The sequence below is a fragment of the Trachypithecus francoisi genome, unplaced genomic scaffold (genome assembly GCF_009764315.1).
Source record: "Trachypithecus francoisi isolate TF-2019V2 unplaced genomic scaffold, Tfra_2.0 Lachesis_group10, whole genome shotgun sequence".
Classification (NCBI taxonomy): domain Eukaryota; kingdom Metazoa; phylum Chordata; class Mammalia; order Primates; family Cercopithecidae; genus Trachypithecus; species Trachypithecus francoisi.
In genome coordinates, this window is record NW_022681455.1 from 73,823,309 (window position 1) to 73,837,706 (window position 14,398).

The following is a 14,398-nucleotide window of genomic DNA, read 5'->3' on the forward strand; positions in this document are numbered from 1 at the left end:
AGGGTCCAGGGGTTTGCTCTGGATTGAGTGCTGATAGGAGGTGGGAAAATTTTATCATCTGGTAGCTGTATCTTTTCCAGAAGGAGGTTTGGCTGGAGTAGGGCTAAAGCTGTAATGTGTAAAGAAGCCGCAGTCACTTCTATCCAGCTGGGAGAAGGGAATGTCTGGTATTCTGTGGGTGGCACGCTGACCTTGCTTTTGTCTGTTCTCACACAGAATAATGATGTGGTCTTGTGTCGTCTCCTGTCATCAGTGATGCAGAGTGCCCTTGTGTGAGTGGTCTGCACGATTGTTTATGTCCAACAGCAGAGCCACATGGCCTTGTTGTGGATGCCAGCCAGTTTCCAACAACATAGGGCCTGGCTCACAGCACCAGGCCAGCTCCTAGAGGCCAGTTTTGCTTTTCTCTTTTTCACAGTGGAGGAGGTGAGTCTTAAAGAGATCAACAAGGGTTTGCCTGGCAGAAGACAACAGCATAAGCAGAGGCATGGAGACTGCAGCAGAACTATGTGTTAGGTGAACCTGACCCAGGGTGGGGAGTGGGCACCAGGAGAGAGTTCCGGACAGGTTGTCACACAATGAATCGTGGAAGGTCCCAAGGAGTACAGGTTTTATCCTGAGGGATTTTAAGTGAGGAACTGACATGATCTAGGTTTGCATTTTAGAAAAATCCCCAGCAGCTGTGTGGGAGAAGGGTTGGTGACAAAGGGGAAGCCTCTTTTTCTTTCCCACACCCACAGCCCCTGCACCTGCTGTCCTTACTCCTCTGATCTCTTGCAACACATCCTTATTCTACCTTCGGCCAGGGTGATTTTTCAGAATCACAGATCTTTTCCTGTAACTTCCTTAAAACCTTTTGAGTCCCAATAAATTACCAGTTAAAAATCTGCACTTCATTGCCTGACATACATACTGTACCTTTCATAATCTGGTCCCTCTAGCCTGATATCTGGCTTTGCATTAGTCAATTCTTGCACTGCTAAAAAGAAATACCTGAGACTGCGTAATTTATAAAGAAGAAATGTGTGTGTGGTTTTTTTTGTTTTGTTTTGTGTTTTTGTTGTTGTTGTTGTTGAGATGGAGTTTCGCTCTTGTTGCCCAGGCTGGAGTGCAATGGTGCAATCTCAGCTCACTGCAACCTCTGCTTCCCAGGTTCAAGCAATTCTCCTGCCTCAGCCTCCCAAGTAGCTGGGATTACAGGTGCCTGCCACCACACTTGGCTAATTTTTTGTAGTTTTAGTAGAGACAGGGTTTCACCATGTTGGCCAGGCTGGTCTTGAACTCCTGACCTTAGGTGTTCCCCTCCCGCCTCGGCCTCCCAAAGTGCTGGAATTACAGGCATGAGCCACCACGCCCAGCCAAGAAGAAACGTTTAACTGGCTCACAGTTCTGCGGCTGTACAGGAATTATAGCAGCTTCTGCGTCTGGTGAGGCCTCAGGAAGCTTCTAATCATAGGGGACGGCAAAGGGTGAACAAGGCATCTCACATGGTGGGAGCAGGAGCCAGAGAAAGCAAGGGGTACAGTGCTGCACACTTTTAAACAACCAGGTCTCCTGAGAACTCACTATCAGAACAGCACCAAGAGGATAGTCCTAAACCATTCATGGGAAATCCACCCCCATGATCCAACCACTCCAGGCCCCACCTCCAACAGTGGGGACTACAGGCTGGGCGCGGTGGCTCACGCCTGTGATCCCAGCACTTTGGGAGGCCATGGCGAGCGGATCACCTGAGGTCAGGAGTTCGAGACCTTTCTGGCCAACACGGTAAAACCCCATCGCTACAAAAAATACAAAAATAGCCAGGTGTGGTGGTGGGTGCCTGTAATCCCAGCTACTCGGGAGGCTGAGACAGGAGAATCTCTTGAACCTGGGAGGCAGAGGTTGCGGTGAGCCGAGATCAGGCCACTGCACTCCAGCCTGGGCGACAGAGTGAGAAACTCTGTCTCAAAAAAAAAAGAAAGAAAAAAAAACAATGGGGACTACATTTCAACATCTCCACTTGGGGATCTCAGTACTATCTCAGATTCACTATTTCCAAAGCTGGGTTCAAGATCACCTCCCCAGTCTCCTCCCTGCTGTCTCCACCTCCCAACTTGGCAAATAGTGCCATGGCTCATTCCATTCAAAAGTAAAAACGGTAGGCGTCATCTTGGAACTACCCTTTTTCTTTCCCCTTATGCAATCAGTCCCCCAAACACGTTGATTTTATCCACTAAGTACTTCTGGAATCTACTTCTCTTCTTCCACCTCTCCTTTTGGTATCTGTGAAGTGAGCTACAGTACTCGTCTCCCAAGTGAGCTCCCCCAATCACTCTGACTTTCCCCAAATCCATATCTCACACAGAAGCCAGAGGTTTGTAAAAGGCCCATTTACTCATGTCACTCCCTAGCTCAACTGCTTTCTGTTGCTGTTGGGAAAAGACCAGAGTGTCACCAGATGTGGTGACTCACACCTGTAATCCCAGCACTTTAGGAGGCTGAGGCAGGAGGATCACTTGAGGCCAGGAGTTCAAGACCAGCCTGGGCAACATAGTGAGATCTTGTCTCTACCAAAAAAAAAAAAAAAAAAAAAACAATGAGGCAGAAGGATTGCTTGAGCCCAAGAGGTCAAGGTTGCAGTGAGCTGTGATCGTACCACTGCACTCCAGCCGAGGTGACACAGTGAGACCCCGCCTCAGAAAAAAAAGAAAAAAGAAAAGAAAAGAAAAACAAAAAGACCACAGTTTCTTACACAGTCTATAGGGCCCCACCTGCTCTGTCTACTTCCCCAGCCTCACTTCCTACCACTGTGTTGCAGAATGTTAAGAGCCAAATCTTCTGAGCCTGGTGGGCCTACCGCTGTCAGCACCTCTGAGACCTCCCTCATCTAAGAATTACCACTTTCCCTCCTGCCCACAGTGAGAGATATCAACAAAGCTGTAGAAAACCCTGTCCTCTAAAATTACAACCCTCAAGCTGGGCAGCTGGGCAGAAAGCTTCAATCTCCATCCTTAGGGAAGATTCAGAAACACAGACAAGGTGTGAAAACTCAGATATGCTCAGCCTGAAATAGACAAAAGCCTCTGGAAAGTCTCCTCATAGAAGAACCCAATTAAATGCACATGATTACAGACTGAGACATGATAATCGCTTGAACTGTGGAGGCGGTGGTTGCAGTGAGCTGAGATCACACCACTGCATTCCAGCCTGGACGACAAGAGCGAAACTCTGTCTTGAAAATGATAATAATAATCCACATGATTAGTCCACACACCTAGATGAGCCATGGGCAAAACAGAGCCCTTTCTCCTTCTACCAAAACGAAGGAAGAGTCTAAAGTAAATTCTAAGAGATTCTCCTCCAAATACCAGTATTATGAAGCAGTTTCTCCATATTGATTCCAATTAGTACAGGAGTACACGTGTGGAAAATAATGCTTTATTTGTATTTTTAACAGAAAAAAGTGATTCCTGATATGAACAGACAGTTCAGAGTAAAAAAGATATAAGTGGGTTTCAAACATACGAAAATGATGTTCAACCATCTATAAATAGGAACAGTAGAAAATAAAATTACAATTAAATACCATTTTTCATATAAAAGATTAACAAAGATTAACAAGTTTTTCTTTTTTCTTTTTTTTTTTATACAGAGTCTCGCTCTTGTTGCCCAGGCTAAAGTACAATGGTGCGATCTTGGCTTACTTTAACCTCCGCCTTGTGGGTTCAAGCAATTCTCCTGCCTCAGCCTGCTGAGTAGCTGGGATTACAAGTATGTGCCACCACGCCTGGATAATTTCGTATTTTTAGTAGAGACGGGGTTTCTCCATGTTGGTCAGGCTGGTCTTGAACTCCCAACCTCAGGTGATCTGCCTGCCTCAGCCTCTCAAAGTGCTGGGATTACAGGCATGAGCCACCGTGCCTGGTGATTAACAAGTTTTATAACACACCGTGTTGGGGGTGAGGATGTGGGGAAATAAGCACTTTTGCACACAGCTGGAAAGGGAGCACACCACGACTGCCTTCAAGCATGAATACCTGGGCCAGGCGCAGTGGCTCACGCCTGTAATCCCAGCACTTTGGGAGGCTGAGGCGGGCAGATAGATCACTTGAGGTCAGGAGTTCGAGACCACCCTGGCCACCCGGTGAAATCCTCTCTCTACTAAAATACAACAACAACAACAAAAAATTAGCTGGGCATGGTGGTGCGTGCCTGTAATCCCAGCTAATTGGGAGGCTGAGGCAGGAGAATCGCTTGAACTCAGGAGGCGGAGGTTGCAGTGAGCTAAGATCACTCCATTGCACTCCAGCCTGGGTAACAAAGTGAGCAAAACAACAACAACAACAACAACAAAAAACATGAATGAACCCCTGAAACCTCAGGTCTCTTGGCTGATAAGGAGTTGCTGGGGAGGGAGACAGGTAACTTGCCTCTTGATTTTGGGGGCCTTCCTCTCTTTAGACAGTCTCACAAAGTGCTGGATGTAAGGGTCATGCCAGTAGCCAATGCTTACTGCAAACCTGGAAGGGAGGAAAAAGGAGGAAGGTGAGTAGAGATTGAGTAGGTTCAGACCAAGGTCCACTGCCAAGTTCCCAGGAACCAGGTCAAGAAACTCGATGAAAACCAACCATCCACCTCAAAAGGCCAAGTGCACGTTTAGTGCCCCGTTACACATGTGAAGACGCAGCCATCCATTCATCTTTATGTTCATGTTACACCAGCCATCACATTGCCCACAGTAGGCCTTCTCACTCCCTTTCCTCATATTGCTAATTCACTGCCCAGGACCCTACATAGCAAATAACCTCATTTCATGCTTCATACTGAAGATGTGCAGCCATTTATTCACTCCGCAAACTCACGGTCAGAGCTAGTCAGTCAATTCCACTAAATGAAAAGGCCTGTGCCCAGAGGAAGGCGGACTCAGAAACACTCGACAAACAGCATGAATTAACCCAAGTGTTTCTCCTGACTCTGTATTAGGTGCCGTCCTCTTACTCCCCTTAGAGAGGTCAGAGTGGGGAAACCAAGAACAAATGAACAACACATGTACAACCTGGGAAATGCCACGGGAGCCTTAATTCTCTCTATTCTGGTCTACAGTACAAGGAGATAAGGCTTCGTGTTTCAAGCCTGGGAGCTGAAACCTTGAGTAGCACAGGAAGCCTTCTTGCAACCCTGAGTAGAACCAGCTTTAGGACGACTGAGGAGTCATGAAAAGAACCTGCATCCCTAAGGCCATGCTCAGCTGCTCTGGGCCTGCAGACTGCTCTACCTCTGAACATATATTTTGTGAGATAATAAGTGTCTTTACCCTTTAAAACAATTTGAGTCAGGCTTCTGTTACAGCCTAAAGCATCCTAATGATACACTGAGTAATACCCCCATTTCCTTGTTGCCTGCTAAGGTAAAATTTAGGGAACGTATGTGTTATGTCTCTGAGCTCCTAGAAGCAGATAATATACCTTTTCTTGATATCTACTGCCAAGGCTTACTTCTGCCTTGACTACAATAGGTGCTGAATTCTGTACAAACACATCTCCCAATCTCCCTCATCCATAGACACCCAAAAGGAAGCACATGTTCAGGTGTCCCATGCAGCAACTCACAACGGAAACGTGAAATATTCACTAATGAGCACAATTTGCTATGCAAGCCCAGACTGTCCGAGGAAAACAGCATCCTCACACAGTTTTATAACCATACACTTACTCAGTTATCGAAAATAGTGTTTTTCAAACAGTAAGTTGTGACCAATTAATATCATAAGATCGATTAGTTTGCAAACCCACATTAAAAAAAAAAAGTGAGGCCAGGATGATGGCTCATGCCTGTAATCTCAGCACTTTGGGAGACCAGGGCAGGTGGATCACTTGAAGCCAGCAGTTCAAGACCAGCCTGGCCAATATGGTGAAACTACTAAAAATACAAAAATTAGCTGAGCATGGTGGTCTGCATCTGTAATCCCAGCTACTTGGGAGGCTGAGGCACAAGAATTGCTTGAACCCAGGATGTGGAAGTTGTAGTGAGCCGAAATTGCACCACTGCACTCCAGCCTGGGCCACAGAATGAGACTCCAGCTAAAAAAAGAAAAAGAAAGAAAGAAAGAAAAAAGAAATGGAATAGAATAAAATAAAAAATAAGATGCATCACACATAGTAAATGTTAAGACATTTGTGAACTTTTGTTTCTTTTTAATTCTAATTTTTAATTTTTTTTGTAAATATGAAGTCTTGCTATAGCTGATCTCGAACTGCTGACTTCAAGTGATCCTCCCACCTTGGCCTCCCAAGGTGGAAGTTTAATAAACAAATTTCTTTCTTTTTTTTTTTTTTTTTTTTAGACAGAATTTCACTCTAGTTGCCCAAGCTAGAGTGCAATGGCGTGATCTTGGTTCACTGCAACCTCCACTTCCCAGTTTCAACGATTCTCCTGCCTCAGCCTCCCAAGTGGCTGAGATTACAGGCATGCGCCACAGGGTCCAGCTAATTTTGTATTTTGAGTGGAGACAGGGGTGGGGGAGGGGGGTGTTCATCAGGTTGGCCAGGCTGGTCTTGAACTCCTGACCTCAGGTGATGCACCTGCCTCGGCCTCCCAAAGTGCTGGGATTACAGGGTTGAGCCACCTGCCTGGCCTTAAACAGATTTCAAATGGCTCCTCTAGGGCCGTCTAGTGGTAACAATTTTATCTGCAGTTGAAACCCACAGACGAGACACACCCCACAGTTCTAAGGGTTGGAAGAAGCCTAATCTAGCCAACCCCAGCATCCAGTGCAAGAACTATTGCAACAACATCACTAGGTGACTACTCCCCTGAGGAAGGCATTCACCCCACTGCTAAGCAGCTCTGTTGAAGAGCTGAACAATTTGCCTCCCTCTGGAAGCCATAACTTGTTGGACTCAGATAAAAAAGAGCAGGTTCTATCCTCTCACCTCCGGATTCTTCACACTATTCAATACTGAAGTTTAGTCAAGGAACATGTGGGTGTCTGTCAAGTGCTAGGCACTGGGGATACAGCAGTAAACAAGGAGAGAAAGGAGAGAGGCAGATAATTACAAGATGATGAGGAATGAAGGCTGTGACTCGTAGAGAGGATGAAGGTGACACGGGAAGGCCTCTCTCTGAAGGGGATGGCCGTGGCGAGCCCTGGAGAATGGGAGAGTCAGGTGTTCAAAAGGCATTCCAGACAGGAGGAAGGGCAGGCAGAAAGGCTCGGGGAACACACCTGAGCCTCCAGTACAGAGAGGAGGCAGGGAGGCCGGAGGACAGCAAGAAAGTGGAGAGGAGGCCAGAGGGAGAAGCAGGCTCAGGACGCAGGGCCTGGTGGGCATCTGAGACTGACCTCAGGAGCACCTTGTCCATGTTCATAGGGGTGCACAGTGCTAGAGAGTGGTGAGATGCATGGGTCCATAATACAAACACACCCAGTCAGCAACTCCCACCGGCTCCTACCTCCTAGTGCCCCTAACACTTTCCTCCTCCCACTTCGCAAACCCAGGTGACTGCAACAGGTTTCCATGCACCCTAGGAAAAAGGATCTCACTGTCCAGCCTATCAGAGTGGCCAAGATGAAAAGATTTGCCACCCAGTGTCGGGCAGTGAGGAGGAGAGTGCTGTCGAGCGCTGCTGATGGGAGTTCTGAAGGGAGACAAGCAGCAAGTTTCAGCATTTACAGGACATCAGCTGGAGAATAACTGGACAAATTACAGTGTATCCATTCACTGAAATACTAACCCATCATTTAAAAAGTAAACTAGAAAATCGGACATGGCAAAACATTCCAGATATGCTGTTAAGAGAAAGAGGTAAGGCCAAAAATACATGTACCATATGTGCCCATAAATACATACATATGTATCTGCATTACACAGAGAATTACTAGTAGATTGATGTCTAAATATTGAAAATGATTATCTCTCTGATTTCTGGGTTTAATTTATATTTTCTAAAATTCCTACACTAACCCTGTGATGTATTTCATCAAATAAGAAGGCATCAATTGTAAGATGTACCACAAACAAAGAAAAAACACTGCCAAATAATTGTGACTGGGAGTTTATTGGAAAAGTTCTTTTGGACTTATTTAAACAGACTGGCATCGCCTCTCTCTCTTGCACACATATGAAAAGGAAAAGATCAATGGCAAAGGTGGTTGTCTTCAGTTTCAGGATGTCTGAGTTTCCATAAAATATGGACTATTGTGCTTTCAAGGGCTTTGGTGATGTGGCATTTCTTTTCTTTTTTTTTTTTTTTTTTGAGACAGAGTCTGGCTCTGTCATCCAGGATGGAGTGCAGTGGCGTGATCTCTGCTCACTGCAAGCTCCGCCTCCCGGGTTCCCGCCATTCTCCTGCCTCAGCCTCCCAAGTAGCTGGGGCTACAGGCGCCTGCCACCACGCCTGGCTAGTTTTTTGGTATTTTTTTAGTAGAGACGGGGTTTCACTGTGTTAGCCAGGATGTTCTTGATCTCCTGACCTCGTGATCCGCCTGTCTCGGCCTCCCAAAGTGCTGGGATTACAGGCTTGAGCCACCGTGCCTGGCCAATGTGGCATTTCTTAAGAGATCTTTAGGCCAGGCGAGGTGGCTCATGCCTGTAATCCCAACACTTTGGGAGGCCGAGGTGGGCAGATCACAAGGTCAAGAGATTGAGACCATCCTGGCCAACATAGTGAAACTTTGTCTCTACTAAATATACAAAAATTAGCTGGGCGTGGTGGCACATGCCTGTAGTCCCAGCTACTCGGGAGGCTGAGGCAGGAGAATGGCTTGAACCCGGGAGGCAGAGGTTGCAGTGAGCCGAGATCGCACCACTGCACTCCAGCCTGGGCGACAGAGAGAGACTGCATCTCAAAAAAATTGTTTTAAAAAAAGAGAGAGAGATCTTTACCATCTTCTCTGAGATTGTCTTCTGAGCCCCGGCCCTCGCTCTGTAAGTTTTAATGCTGGCTCTTCCTTCATCTCATCAGAAGTAATGAATAGATGGTTTTCGAACAGCAATCAGGATTTGTGCTTCTTCTTCAAATGGTCCTTAAGTGGTATGACTAAAGCATCCAGGGGCTGCGGTCACAGCTGCCCAGCCATGCCACCAGGAATAACAACTACATAAGCATGCACAGGTAATGACAACTGACAGCGACTACAGGACACAGAGAATCAATCACATCTGATTTCAAAGAAGTTAAATGGGCCAGGCATGGTGGCACATGCCTGTAGTCTCAGCTACTCTATAGGCTGAGGCAGGAAGATTGCTTGAGCCCAGGAATGTAAGTCCAGCCTGGGCAACAAAGTAAAACCTCCATTTCAAAAAAATAACAATAAAGTTTAAGGCCGGGAATGGTGGCCCTTGCCTGTAATCCTAGCACTTTGGGAGGCTGAGACAGATGGATCACCTGAGGTCAGGAGTTCGAGACCAGCCTGGCCAACATGACAAAAACCCATCTCTACTAAAAATACAAAAATTAGCTGGGCGTGGTGGCACACACCTGTCATCCCAGCTACTCAGAAGGCTAAGGAAGGAGAATCGCTTGAACCTGGGAGGTGGAGGTTGCAGTGAGCCGAGATCGTGCCACCGCACTCCAGCCTGCGTAATGGGAGTGAGACTCCATCTACAAAATAATAAATAAATAAATAAACAAATAAATCAAGTTTATAAGAAGTTAAATGGTTGATTAGCCTTAAACAAATTAAACGGAAGAACATGTGTGTCACAGAATGAATCAAATATAGTACTGCCTTTACAACAAGAAAACAGTGAGTGTGAATATCACAAGCAAACATGAAAAGCACGTATTAAACCAGGAAACATAGGCTAGGCATGGTGGCTCATGCCTGTAATCCCAGCACTTTGGGAAGCTGAGGCAGGAGGACTGCTTGAGTCTAAGAGTTTCAGACCAACTAGGGCAACATAGCAAGACTCTTGCTACCAAAAAATAAAATAAATAAATAAATAAATATTAGCCAGGCATGGTAGTGCATGCACACCTGTAGTCATATCTACTCGGCAGGCTGAGGTGGGAGGATTGTTTGAGCCCAGGAGCTCAAGATTATAATGAGCTAGGACTGTGCCTCTGCACCCCAACCTGGGTGACAGAGTGAGACTGTCTCTAAAATAAAGTAGGAGAAATAACTCACATGTCACAAAACACTAATATCTTTTAAATATGAAGAACTCTTTTTTTTTTTTTTGAGACGGAGTCTCGCGCTGTCACCCAGGCTGGAGTGCTGTGGCCGGATCTCAGCTCACTGCAAGCTCCGCCTCCCGGGTTCACGCCATTCTCCTGCCTCAGCCTCCTGAGTAGCTGGGACTACAGGCGCCGCCACCTCGCCCGGCTAGTTTTTTGTAGTTTTTAGTAGAGACGGGGTTTCACCGTGTTAGTCAGGATGGTCTCGATCTCCTGACCTCGTGATCCGCCCAAAATATGAAGAACTCTTAAAAACAAATAAAAAACCCTAAAATCCCAGAGGAAAAAAAATGGACAAAAGGCAAACTTGAGGGCAGTTCACAAAACAAACACAACAGATCAATCAACACACCAAAAGCCCAGCCTTATCAAAAATGCAAATAAACCCGAAATGAAAGTAAATACAGAGAGCTATATTTATCCTATCAAATCGGCAATAAAAGTATTGTTTAATCTAACTTGGCATTAGTCAAGACGAGGAAGAGGGTGCTTGAGCTGCCCGAAGCTTAAACTGGCAGAGTCATACTGCAAGGCACTGCGTCGACAGGTATAAAAAGCCTGAAAGACGGCCGGGCGCGGTGGCTCACGCCTATAATCCCAGCACTTTGGGAGGCCGAGGCGGGTGGATCACGAGGTCAGGAGATGGAGACCATCCTGGCTAACTCGGTGAAACCCCGTCTCTACTAAAAATACAAAAAATTAGCCGGGCGTGGTGGCGGGCGCCTGTAGTCTCAGCTACTCGGGAGGCTGAGGCAGGAGAATGGCGTGAACCCGGGAGGTGGAGCTTGTAGTGAGCCCAGATCACGCCACTGCACCCCAGCCTAGGCGACAGAGCGAGACTCCGTCTCAAAAAAATAAATAAATAAAAAAAGCCTGAAAGACAAGCATACACGCTGACCACACAATCCCATCTAAGACTTTGTCCAAAGAAAATCGGCAATAAGCACAAAGATTTCTCTGCAGGAACACTGAACACAGAGTGACAGTATCAGGTGAACAAACTCAATTACAAAATTGTATGTATAGGATGTTCCCAATTTTGTTAGATGACATATACACACACAAGGCTGCCCACAGCAGACACCAAAGTGTTACTACACTGTTATCTCTGCACCCTCCATGAGGCTGTACGTCCAGTTCTGCCTGTCCATTTCCATTACATGTCTCTGCTCACAAAAACCCAGAGAATATCACTTCTATTTGTATATCCTGATTTCATATTTAAAACCCGGATTCAAAGAACCAAACATCTCAGATTTGGAAAGACCTCAGAGATTTTCCCAGTTTTCTTTCAATCCACAAATGCTTTCAGTTTCCATGACATTCACATGCCACCTGTTCAAGTTACTGTGTTTTTAAATCAGTCACTTTTTAAAAAACACTCAGGTCAAATGTGCTGCCCAGTATTTTCTGCTGGCACAATGCTGTAATAAATACCTATTACCACGCAAAACATCTGTGTACCGCCCCAAATCATCTCACATTCCTCCCCCGGGAAACCCTGATCTGGTCCAACCACCTACTCATTCAAGAAGCATTTACTGACTGAGCCCTATCTCCACCAGCTCAACTGAAACAATGGAGCCTTCTTCTGCAAGGTGTAAAATCCCCACCAACAGCCATTTCCTCATCTGAGGTTTCAGGGAATGAGACAGGTGCCTCCCCATTCACCCAGCTTATAAGGATCAAGCTGGAGCCTCATTTACTTCTTTAATTGACACTCACCATGTGCTTACTATGTGCCAGGCGTTATTCCAAATGCTTGACAAATAGGAACACACACAAACCTCATAGGACCCTACAAGGCAGACTCAGCTTTAGAGATCTAGGTTGAGGTGGTTTTCAGCTGCGGAACTTAATTCTATTAACTAAGTAACTGAAGGTTTCATGTATGTTTTCCCTCTCTTTTTTTTTTTTTTTTTTTGAGACAGGATCTCACTGTGTTGCCCAGGCTGGAATGCAGTGGTGTGATCATAGCTCACTGCATCCTCCATCTCCCTGGGCTCAGATGTCTCTTCCACCTCAGCTTCCCAAGTAGCTGGGACTACAGGCATACACTATCACACCCAGCTAATTTTTGTATTTTTTGTAGAGACGGGGTTTCATCATGTTGCCTAGGCTGGTGTTGAATCCATCCACTGCACCTTGCCATGCTGGGATTAGAGGCATGAGCCATAATGTGGGTTTTGAAACATACCCACCTGGATTTAGATGTCCCTGCCCCCAACACTTGTTTTATCCCTCATAACACTTGAGTTGTTTAAATGATATGTGTACGTGTACGTGTGTGTATCTGTTCGTGCGCATAAAGTCATGCGTTGCTTAACAATGGGGATGCATTCTGAGAAACGCATTCTTAGGTGATTTCATTGTGCAAACATCATAGAGTACACTTACAGAAACCTAGATGGTACAGCCCACTACACGCCCAGGCTACATTTCATAGCCTATTGCTCCCCTGGGCTACAAATCTCTACAGCACATTACTGTACTGAATAATGAAGGCAATTGTAACACAATGTTAAGTATTTGTGTATCTAAACACAGCTAAACATATAAAAAGTACACTACAAATACAGTATAAAAGGCTAAAAATGATCCACCTCTATAGGACACCTGCAGTGAATGAAGCTTACAGGGCTGGAAGTTGCTCTGGGTGGGTCAGTGAGTGAGGGGTGAGTGAGTGTGAAGACGTGAGACATTACCCTTTGTAAACTTTAAAAGCAGTGTATGCTAGCCGGGCACAGTGGCTCATGCCTGTAATCTCAGCACTTTGGGAGGCCGAGGTGGGCGGATCATGAAGTCAGGAGTTCAAGACCTTCCTGGCCAACATGGTGAAGCCCTGTCTCTTCTAAAAATACAAAAAATTAGCTGGGCGTGGTGGCACACCCCTGTAATCCCAGCTAGTCAGGAAGCTGAGGCAGGAGAATCGCCTGAACCTGGAAGGAGGCGGTTGCAGTGAGCTGAGATTTTGCCACTGCACTCCCGCCTGGGCAACTGAGCAAGACTCTGTCTCAAAAAAAAAAAAAAATACTAAGACACAATCACACACATTATCCTAGGCCCACACAGAGTCAGCACCATCAATATCACTCTCCACCACCTCCACATCTTGTTCCTCTGGAAGATCTCCAGGAACAATAACATGCATGGAGCTGACATCTCCCAAGACAATGATTTCTTCTTCTGGAATGTTTCCTGAAGGACCTGCCTGAGGCCTTTTACAGTTAACTTTTTGTTAATAGGTAGGAGTACACTATAAAATAACAATAAAAAGTATATCATAGTAAATACATAAATCGTTAACACAGTAGTTTATCATGATGAAGTTTCGTGTATTATACATAATTGTTTGTGCTACACTTTTATAGGACAGGCTGCACGGTAGGTTTGTTTACACCAGCATCCACATAAACTCGTGAGTAATGTGCCATGTTAAGACATTAGGACAGCTACGTCACTGGGTGATAAGATAATCGAGCTGAAAAATCCCCATGGGACTGCCACCACCATATATGCGGGCAGCTGTTACCCGAAGGCATCACTGTACCTGTATTTGAGATTGCAAAAGTCAACAATTTTCAGCATTAAAATCTCAGATTTAGAATTTCAACTGCATGCTGCTTGTGATCTGTAAGATATGGCACCACCTCCAACTTTAATTCTATTGTTCTTTTATACCTTTTAGTTTCATTGTTAGTTTCTATTTCCTGTTGGTTTTATTATTGGTGTATAAATGGAAGGCAGGAAGCAAAATCTTTTTTTGTTTTGTTTTTTTGAGACAGACTCTCATTCTGTCGTCCAGGCTGGAGTGCAGTGGCACGATCTTGGCTCACTGCAACCTCCATCTCCGGGGTTCAATTGATGCTCGTGCCTCAGCCTCCCGAGGAGCTGGGATTATAGGCACCCACCACCACACCCAGCTGATTTTTGTATTTTTAGTAGAGACGGGGTTTCACCGTGTTGCCCAGGCTGGTCACGAACGCCTGACCTCAAGTGATCCGCCCGCCTCAGCCTCCCAAAGTGCTAGGATTACAGGCATGAGTCACCACGCCTGGCCAGGAAGCAAAGTCTTAAGGGCAATAGATGCTGTACTGAAACAGGGCTAGGGTTCGACTCCCTTACTCCTTTCAGGGCTGTTGCTAGGATATAGCTAATGTGCCAGGACTTAAATCCTGAGTCACCTAAAAAGCTGAGCCTCAATCCTCAATAACCAGGAAGACTCATATAGGCTGCA

General features: G+C 45.8%; 1 protein-coding gene across 1 annotated transcript in view; it reads right to left on the minus strand.

The window, feature by feature from the left end:
* Nucleotides 1-14,398, minus strand: part of LOC117088562 — a 33,816-nt gene that overhangs the window by 4,181 nt on the left and 15,237 nt on the right. The window contains exon 2 of the mRNA XM_033219831.1: nt 4,454-4,502. Coding sequence (XP_033075722.1) covers nt 4,454-4,502 — 49 coding nt within the window. The remainder of the gene's footprint in view (nt 1-4,453; nt 4,503-14,398) is intronic.